The 10,630-nt window shown below is 48.3% G+C and overlaps 1 protein-coding gene across 1 annotated transcript; it reads left to right on the top strand.

Moving 5' to 3' along the window:
• The first annotated feature begins 543 nt into the window (after positions 1–543).
• On the top strand, positions 544–2,828 carry LOC135973461 (uncharacterized). The gene is made up of 2 exons (XM_065556705.1): positions 544–1,264; positions 2,259–2,828. The coding sequence occupies exons 1-2, from the start codon at positions 688–690 to the stop codon at positions 2,732–2,734; spliced, it is 1,053 nt and encodes a 350-aa protein (XP_065412777.1). The 5' UTR covers positions 544–687; the 3' UTR covers positions 2,735–2,828.
• The last annotated feature ends 7,802 nt before the right edge of the window (positions 2,829–10,630 follow it).

The following is a 10,630-nucleotide window of genomic DNA, read 5'->3' as shown; positions in this document are numbered from 1 at the left end:
AATGCTTTTGTTATCAGTAATCTATCTATTCATGGCCCAGGCAAAACAAACAAACAAATGGTTTATGGAGATGGAAAACCAAGTCCTACAAGACACATTTGTGAAGGGTGCAGAGTCTCGACAGGATTCCCAATGATACTATATTTATCTGTTTTGTCCTTTTCCTTGTAGATCATATAAAAGGATAATGCTAGCTCAAGGTTTTGTCATTTCACTCCACATAGCATAGGCCCTTCTGATACTATACATGATAGTGTGACAACCAAAACACAGGGCTGAACACTTTTCTAAGGCCTGGTCTACACTAGGCGTTTATGTCGAAGTTAGCGCCGTTAAATCGAATTAACCCTGCACCCGTCCACACTGCGATGCTATTTAGTTCGACATAGAGGTCTCTTTAATTCGACTTCTGTACTCCTCCCCGACGAGGGGAGTAGCGCTAAATTCGACATGGCCATGTCGAATTAGGCTAGGTGTGGATGGAAATCGACGCTAATAGCTCCGGGAGCTATCCCACAGTGCACCACTCTGTTGACGCTCTGGACAGCAGTGCGAGCTCGGATGCTCTGACCAGCCACACAGGAAAAGCCCCGGGAAAATTTGAATTTGAATTCCTTTTCCTGTCTGGCCAGTTTGAATCTCATTTCCTGTCTGGACATCGTGGCGAGCACAGCAGCACTGGCAACGATGCAGAGCTCTCCAGCAGTGATGGCCATGCAGTCTGTGAATAGAAAGAGAGCCCCAGCATGGACTGATCGTGAAGTCTTGGATCTCATCGCTGTGTGGGGCGATGAGTCCGTGCTTTCCGAGCTGCGATCCAAAAGAAGGAATGCAAAGATCTACGAGAAGATCTCTAAAGACATGGCAGAGAGAGGATACAGCCGGGATGCAACGCAGTGCCGCGTGAAAATCAAGGAGCTGAGACAAGGCTACCAGAAGACCAAAGAGGCAAACGGACGCTCCGGATCCCATCCCCAGACATCCCGTTTCTACGAGGCACTGCATTCCATCCTCGGTGCTGCCGCCACCACTACCCCACCAGTGACCGTGGACTCTGAGGATGGGATACTGTCCACGGCCGGTTCCTCAGACATGTTAGGGGACGGGGAAGATGAGGAAGGAGATGAGGAGGGCGAGGCAGTTGGCAGCTCTCACAACGCTGATTTCCCCGACAGCCAGGATCTCTTCATCACCCTTACAGAGATCCCCTACGAAGCGTCCCCAGCCATTACCCCGGACACAGAATCTGGTGAAGGATCAGCCAGTAAGTGTTGTAAACATCTAAACATTTATTTTTAACAAAACAGGAATATTAACAATTAAAAGAATGGGTTGTTCATGATTAGTGTGCCCTAGGCGCTTAACGGTTTAGTAAGGGGCAGTGCAAGTTTTGAAAAGAAATCTAGCAATGTCCGGTTTTCAGTGATTGTCCTGCACAAGCCGCTCTACTGTGTATTCCCTGCTACTGCAGCTACAGTAAAATGCGGTCTATATGTGCGGGGATAGAGCAGTAATCCTCCTGGGACATCTCGATGAAGCTCTCCTGGAGGTAACTTGAAAGCCGTTGCATGAGGTTCTTGGGGAGAGCGGCCTTATTGGGTCCTCCGAAGTACGACACGTTGCCGCGCCACGAGATTATCAGGTACTCGGGGATCATTGCTCTGCACAGCAGGGCGGCATACGGCCCTGGTCTTTGGAGGCTTTCCCGGAGCATTCTCTCTTTGTCGCTCTCGGAGATCCTCATCAGGGTGATGTCGGCCATGGTGACCTGCTTTTAATTAGGTAGGGGAATGTTAGTGTTGGGACTGCTTTCCCGTTCCTTTACAGAACTGTCACCGCTGGTTTGCAGCCACGCGGTGGAGGCGGGAGAGGGGCAGCCGAAAGGGATCGTTCCCGGGGACAGCCGCGAGGGGGTGGGACAGGGGCAGAGTTCCCGCTTGCCGGATTGCTGGCAGCAGGGACTGACATTGATTTAAATGTGAAATGAGGCCAGTGGTAATATAAAAGTTTTAAACTGCCACAAGTGTACGGCTTACCATGTCTGCCTGCAACAGAAATTCCGTTGTGCTGCCTCGCTTCTCAAATGTGCTGTTCAAGACCCCAGGCACAGAATGCGAAGGCCGAGAATTCGACCTTGTGCTGAGTGCGCATGTGAAAGGTGCTGTGCATGGTCTTGTTCACAGAGAAAGACTATGTTCTTTGTTCACAACTACATTTATCTTTCAGAGGAATTCACTCCCTTTTTCCCATTTCCACAGCCCCGTCTGCGACTGTCTCACAACCTAGCCTGGAATCACACTCCCAGAGGCTAGCGCGGATTAGGCGTAGGAAGAAGAGGACACGGGAGGACATGTTCTCTGAGCTTATGGCCTCTTCCCAAGCCCAGGCAGCACAGCAGACCCAGTGGCGGGAGAACTTGACCCGAATGCACCAAGCCAACATGGATCGGGAGGAGAGGTGGCGGCAGGAAGACCAGCAGGCGACTCTAACGCTGCTTGGACTACTGAGGGAGCAAACGGACACACTCCGGCGCCTTGTGGATGTTCTGCAGGAACGGAGGCAGGAGGACAGAGCCCCGCTGCAGTCCATCTCTAACCGCCCTCCCCCGCCACCAAGTCCCATACCCACCTCACCCAAAGTGCAAAGAAGGAGAGGCGGCAGAGTCCCTGCTAACTCTCACTCCACCCCTGCAGAGAGCTCTAGTAGCAGAAGGCTCTCATTTCCCAAAATTTGAAAAGTTCTTTCCTTCCCGCCTGACACAAGCCCACGTCCAAGTTTCACCTCCCAATGCCATGTGTAGTTGATAATAAAAAATTCGTTTCTGTTAACTACTGTTTCAATCATGTTCTTTTGGAGGAGGAGGGGAAAGGGGGTTGGAAATTGGACAGGACAGTCACCTTTGGCAGGGTACATAGTCGGGGGCAGGCACAGCAGCAGGGCACATACACAGTGCAGTGATGCAGTGACTAGTTGCCCCGGTTAGTCTGGGAGGTTGTTTTGATGTAATGTTGGGGGGGGTGGGTTGCTCTGTGACTTTGTGGCGGGGGAGGGCAGTTACAGATCTTAAGCGCCGGTCCTTAGACAGGATCACAGAGCCACACAGCATGGGATCTGTAACCGTCCTCCCCCTGCCACAAAGTCAAATAGACCTCCCATACACACAGTCCCGATCAGGAGGGGTGACAGGCTCCGTTGAAACAAGCATCCCACCGCAGCGGAGCCTGTCAATCCTTGAGTTTAGAAGCTGCATTCGCATCACAACACTAGACCCGCCCCGCACCACAGTCTGCGTCCCAGTTTTAAAAAATTCCCGCTAAAACAGTATTAAAGAAAACGGTGTGCTTTAACAAAGTAGAACTATTTTTATTTCGACACGTGTGTTGGAGGGGGGGTGAAGGGGGTATGTAACTGGATAGGATAGTCAACATTACCTGGGTAAAGAAACGGGGGCAGGTTTAGCTTCTCAGTACACAAACTATAAAATCACAGGTTACCCTGCTCACTCAGGAACTTTGCTTTCAAAGCCTCCCGGATGCACAGCGCTTCCCGCTGGTCTCTTCTAATCGCCCGGCTGTCTGGCTGTGAGTAATCACCAGCAAGGCTATTTTCCTCAACCTCCCACCCCGCCATAAAGGTCTCCCCCTTGCTCTCACAGAGATTGTGGAGCACACAGCAAGCTGCTATAACAATGGGGATATTGGTTTCGCTGAGATCACAGCGAGTCAGTAAGCTTCTCCATCTCCCCTTGAGACGGCCAAAAGCACACTCCACCACCATTCTGCACTTGCTCAGCCGGTAGTTGAAGAGTTCTTTTTCAGTGTCCAGGGCGCCAGTATAGGGCTTCATGAGCCAGGGCATTAGCGGGTAGGCTGGGTCCCCGAGGATGACTATAGGCATCTCCACATCCCCAACAGTTATTTTGTGGTCCGGGAAGTAAATACCTTGTTGCAGCCGTCTAAACAGACCAGAGTTCCTGAAAACACGAGCGTCATGAACCTTGCCCGGCCATCCCACGTAGATGTTGGTAAAACGTCCCCTGTGGTCCACCAGTGCTTGCAGCACCATGGAAAAGTATCCCTTTCGGTTAATGTACTGGGTGGCCTGGTGGTCCGGTGCCAGGATAGGGATGTGAGTTCCATCTATGGCCCCACCGCAGTTTGGGAATCCCATCGCTGCGAAGCCATCTATGATCGCCTCCACGTTTCCCAGGGTCACTACCTTTGGCAGCAGTACATCAACGATTGCCTTCGCTACTTGCATCACAACAACCCCCACGGTAGATTTGCCCACCCCAAACTGGTTCGCGACTGACCGGTAGCTGTCTGGCGTTGCAAGCTTCCACAGGGCTATGGCCACTCGCTTCTGTACACTCAGTGCAGCTCGCAACCGGGTGTCACTGCGCTTCAGGGCAGGGGACAGCAACTCACAAAGTTCCAGGAAAGTTCCCTTCCGCATGCGAAAGTTTCGCAGCCACTGGGATTCATCCCAGACCTGCAGCACTATGCGGTCCCACCACTCAGTGCTTGTTTCCCGTGCCCAGAATCGCCGTTCCACGGCATCAACATGACCCATTGCCACTGTGATGTCCTCGGCGCTGGGTCGCCTGCTTTCTGACAGGTCTGTGCTACTCTCAGACTTCAGGACATCACCGCGGTGCCGTAGCCTCCTTGCCTGACTTTTCTGCATCTGCCTCAGGGAAACCTTTATGATAAGCTGCGAGACGTTGAGAGCGGCCACAACTGCAGCGATGGTCGCAGCGGGCTCCATGCTCGGAGTACAGTGGCGTCCGCGCTGTCAATGACTGGAAAAGCGCGCGAACTGTTTTCCCGCCGGCGCTTTCAGGGAGGGAGGGCGGGAGTGATGGACGGATGACGACAGTTTCCCAAAAGCACCCTCGACTCATTTTGTTACCCAGAAGGCATTGCCGGCTACACCCAGAATTCCAATGGGCAGAGGGGACTGCGGGAACTGTGGGATAGCTGACCACAGTGCACCGCTTCGAATGTCGACGCTATCACCGTTAGTGTGGACGCACAAAGTCGAATTACTGTCCTTAGTGTGGACACACACGTTCGACTTTGCAATATCGATTACAAAAATTCGATGCAAGTAAAATCGAACTACTCTCGTAGTGTAGACAAGGCCTAAGATTCCTGGATAGTGAAGAAATTTTATATATACCCAAAATTAGGGGGGTGGGGGGGGGGGGAATGTAGCAATGCAGGACTTCGATCTACAAAGCTTTGGCTATCCTCAGCAAGCTCTCTACGGTGGTATAAAATCCCTTCATGCTGATTCAACAGCGAAAAGGTCATTAGCAGGTACGGATGATATCACCCACCACGTACTAAGATGTTATATTTCTCACAAGCATGAGTATTTGTCCTTTCATGTATTATAAAACTAAAATGAGGTACCACATTTATTTCTCCAAGAGCAAAAAACAATGAAGGTAAATTACAGTAGCAGAACCTTTTGTTTGGAAAAGGATCCTAACCCCCCCAAAGATAGTCTCTTGTTCAGGAAAGAAGTACTCTGAACAATCTTTTAAAACTTCTCAGGTTTCACAATTAAAATGTTCTTCATTATCTGAAAAGACACAATTATAAGCATAAATTTTCACAAGAAAATAGGGGCTATGATATATTCTGATTAGAAAGATAAATCATTACTTTTTCAAAGAGGAACTATTTAGAGAAACATTAGGGCCCAGTCAAGCCATTCAGCATTCAGGCACAAAATACAACAGAGATAAGAAAGTTCAGGAGTTAATTTTAGAGGAACAATGTCAACTTAAAAATCACATGCTAGATCCTCATCCAGCCTCAATCAGTGTAGCTCCATTGAAGGCCATAGACTACAGTGGTGTACATCAGCTGAGGATCTGGCCCCACATTTATTTCTGGAAACTTTTAACCTACTATTGTTACAAGTAACTCCTAGATCAGGGGTGGGCAAACTACGGGGCCACTCAGGGCTTTGGATCCAGCCCACGGGATTGCCCCCCGTGGCGCCGTGGGCCCTGCTCCACTCTCAGAAGCGGCCGGCACCACGTCCCTGCGGCCCCTGGGCGGTGGGGGGGGGGAGCAGAGGGTTCCGTGCATTGTCCTTGCCTCCAGGCACCGTCCTGCATAGCTCCCATTGGCCGAGAACGGGGAGCCCTCCGCCCCCCTCCCCCAGGGGCCGCAGCACTTCCTGGAGTGGTGCGGGGCCGGGGACAGGGCAGCCATGCAGGGAGCCTGCCCTGGCCCCGGTGCGTGCCGCTGCCACCCCGGAGCCGCTTTAGATAAGCAGCGCCAGGCCGGAGCCAGAACCTCTCCTGCACCCTGCCCCCCACTCCCTGCCCTAAGTCCCCTGCCTGCATCTTGCACTCTTCCTGCACTCCAACCCCCTGCCCTGAGCCCCCTCATACATCCCGCACCCCTCCTCTGCCCCAAACCCTTGCCTTGAGCCCCTTCCTGCCCACTGCACCCCCTCCCACACCCCGTACTCCCTCCCCCTGCCCCAGCCCTGCATACAATTTCCCTAGCCAGATGTGGCCCTCAGCCCAAAAAGTTTGCCCACCTCTGACCTAGATCCTGGTTCTGCAAAGACATATGCATAGCCATATTGACTCTAATGAGGCCATTCACACGAGTTAACTTAAATACATGCTGTGTTTGCAGGACTGGGGAGGTCAGACTAGATCAGGGGTAGGCAACCTATGGCACGGGTGCCAAAGGCCGCACACAATCTGATTTTCAGTGGTACTCACATTGCCCGGGTCCTGGCCACCGGTCCAGGAGGCTCTGCATTTTAATTTAATTTTAAATGAAGCTTCTTAAACATTTTAAAAACCTTATTTACTTTACATACAACAATAGTTTAGTTATATATTATAGACTTAGAGAAAGAGACCTTCTAAAAATGTTAAAATGTATTACTGGCAAGTGAAACCTTAAATTAGAGTGAATAAATGAAGCCTCGGCACACCACTTCTGAAAGGTTGCCGACCCCTGGGCTAGATGATCACGATGGTCCCTTCTGGCCTTAAAGTCTATGAGTGAACCTCCATCCTATTCCTATTCCATTTGTGTGGGTCTTTGCCCTGGAACTGAGATACAGTAAATATGGAACCCCATGATGCAGGAGTCCTTTTCAGAGTAGAGTCACATTATAAATTCAGCTGCAGGAAGTTTAACATTGGCTTTGTAGTCTTCCATCATCTTCTTTTCACCAAGTTTACTGAAAATTAAAGTTTTGACTACATGGAAAAAGGCTGCGTGGGTAAACACTGGTCCTGCCCCAGAAATCCCTAAAAGACAATACACTGTAACTGCATGTTTCTTTGCTTTTTTAAGATTGTGTAGCAATTCCTCACCTGCCATAAGTTGCCTTCTGCTTCAACAGGGGTCCCCACTTGTGAATCACCTTGTAGCGCTGGGACTTTAGGGGTCTAGTTACACCTTAGCTTGAATTTTTAGTAATTTAGTGTTATCTTACCTCACTAAGCTGTACAGTCCTCCAATTAGCAACAAAGTAGTATCAATTGCATATTTGATTTATAGTAAGAGTCTAAACTTTTCCTACAAAATATGGTCTCAGTCCACAAACAGCTCACTGCAGTATTGGGGTTTATGACACTTTTGTCCTTACAACTGTGGGATTTAATGGGGTTTGGATTTTTATTCCAGAAAGAATGAATGATCAAATGTACTAAAAAGCCACAATTACTGTCTTGTAACAAGCTGCTTATTACCTTCAAATTGTCCCAAGAGCGCTAGGTAATGGTATAAAAATTCATTTTACCCGATAGCTCACATTCAATTTGAAGAAAATTCATATAACTACTTTCAATGCTGCATTATAGCCCACAGGGACTGAACACAACACGAGGAGACTGGAAAGACTTATTATGAGGGGGAAAAAAGAAAAATAAGGTAAATTGAAGGGGCCATGTGGGATTTAGGATTACGGTACAGGTGGGAAAGTAAGATTGAAAGTGAAATGTAATTCTCACTGAATCAGTACAATGTGCAAGATTATCTGGGGGTTGGTACTGAAGGCTCTTCAAATTAAATTATAAAATCTTATCAGGCAGACAGTCAATTAAGTCTTGTCTATTAAAACGACCTCTGGTCTTTTTGCTGTATCTGATAAAAAGCATTATTCTGCAACATAGTCTCCTCCTTCCATTATTCTGCAATTTTGTCTCCACTGCATTTTACACAGCAAAACATTCCATAATCCATCAATGGGGCAAAGACCCTTAATTTTTAAGTAATACAACCAAGTTATGGAATTTTTAAAAATGTATGTTTTTGTTTTTAATACAAGTCATTTCTAAAGATCAAAGCTGATTATATATCCCTTTTAAAAGCTGCAGGCCCCCAATGCAATATTTTTACAATGACCTTAAGGTTCTTCATAACTGCAAAGACAACTATATTTTTTAACATGAATCCCATATTTCCTTCAGATATTAAAGGGAGGGGGGAGATGACACTACAGAAATCACATGGTATTTCTAGTCATGCAGCTCAGGGACATGCTTCTTAGAGAGGGGCTGATCTGATGGCACTAGTGCAAGGGAATATGGTCTTCAAACCTCCCATAGACCTGAGATCAGAAGGGGAAAAATATATGGTGAAAAATTCCCTTTACATCCATGCTCCCCAGGCCTGGCATCAGAGCTGTCTCAGTTGCTGTGCTGCCATGGTTTTCCCATCTGCCACCTGTAACCCAAAGCTCCCTGAACACTAGTTGGGAGGAAGGTTGTGCGTCGTGAGCAGCATTAACTTCCAAAGGATGTTCTAGCTCAGATGATGTCATTCTAAGAGGAAAACATACTATATAGAGCAGCGATTCCCTTATTCCGCTCCACACCAAAACCCCTATCTCAGGTTGGACAGTCAGCAGGAGAGGGGCTACTGATGACTGCGTAGTCTGGGAAGGGATGCTGGTATTTCGCTGTCTTCTCTTCTCCACACTGCCCCTCCACTCCATTGGGAGGCAGCATAGTCCAGGGAAAAGAGCACCAGACTGAGACCAGTGTTGTTTTTGCTCTGCCAGTGACTTGCTGTGTGACATTAAGAGCTAGTCTACACTAGAATCGCTACAGCAGCACAGCTGTGCCAATGCTGTAGCGCTGCTACTGCAGACGTTCTCTGCTGATGGGAGAGAGCTTTCCTGTCGGCATAATAAATCCACCTCTGTGAGAGGCGTTTGCGACATTCTGTAACTTGAGAGAGCACCCGGTAACCCCCCATATTCCTCATCTGTCTATAACTGTGATCTTACATATAAAGCATGCCTTGTAAGGTATCAGGGGAAAGGTTATGATCTGCTGAAAGTCATTTCTCTATCCATATATGTATAACAGTAATGCATATGAAGTTATGAGAATTGTGTTGAACGGTTGTCACTAAAACATGCTGTAACTTGGGGAATCAGCTAGCTATTAGCTCCCCAGAGGCAACAGGAAGGAAAGTAAGCAAACCAACACGTGGGCGGGGTGTTAAACAACCCATTAACAACCATTGTCCAGCAAGGGAGCTACAATTCAGTGACTCACCTGCATGAGGCCACACCAGGGGAATTGCTCAACCTTGCCTGGAGATTCAGCAATGCCCCCAGACATGCCTGGACTTGTGCTCCTCAAGCACATGGGACTGAGGTTATAAAACAGACACAGTTGCAACATGCTGGGCCTTTTCTCCTGCCCCTACCTATGCTGCAAGCAACAAAGACACTAAGAAGAAGACTGAAGACTCCAACACAGGACACTGGCCCAGAGTTAAGGGACAAATCTCTATATTAAGGACTGCAATATCCAGTGGGGTGAGAAAAATTGCTTAGTCTAGTTGTTGCTCAGTCTAATAGGGTTGAGAGTTTAGACTGAGTGCTTATGTTTAGACTGAGTGCTTATATTTTATTTCTTTTGGTGACTAACTCTGACATTTTGCCTATCACTTAATATCTATGTTTTGTAGTAAATAAATTTGTTTTACTGTTTATCTTTACCAGTGAGTTTGTATGAAGCTCCGGTTTTGCAAAGGCTGGTGTATAGCCACGTTCCATTGATGAAGTAGTGAACCAATTAATACATCTGCACTGCCCATCTTGAGCAGTGCAAGATGGTATATTCCTGAGATACAGTGCTGGGAGGGGTTTGGCTCTGGTGTCTTTCTCTGTGTGATTCATGAGTGGCTCTGGGAGCATTCATGCAATCTAGCTCCACATGTGGTTGTGCTGAGTGATCACAGTGCCTGGAGGGGTTTGCTGCTGGTCACTAGCAAGACATTGTGAATGACAGCCCAGGCTGGAGAGAGTTTAGGGGGCACAGTGGTCCCACAGTCCCAGGCTGCACCCCAGGGATCCTGTCACAGTGGTAGTTATGTTGGCAGGAGAAGGTCTACCGCTGACATAGCACTGTCCACGCTGGTAATTAAGCCGGTGTAACTTACGTCCATCAGGAGGATGGCTTTTTCACACCCCTGAGCGACATAAGTTATACCGACATAAGGGCTAGTGTGTACAAGCCCTAAGTAAGCCACTTCTCTGCCCCTCAGTTTCTCCATCTGTAAAAATCAAGATAATATTTATCCAGCTTTGTAAAATACTTTGCAATCTATGGAGAGAAAGTGCTATA

Source organism: Chrysemys picta, chromosome 9 (genome assembly GCF_011386835.1).
Source record: "Chrysemys picta bellii isolate R12L10 chromosome 9, ASM1138683v2, whole genome shotgun sequence".
Lineage (NCBI taxonomy): Eukaryota > Metazoa > Chordata > Testudines > Emydidae > Chrysemys > Chrysemys picta.
Note: the sequence above shows the minus strand (reverse complement) of the source record. Positions and strands in the feature narration are given on the sequence as shown.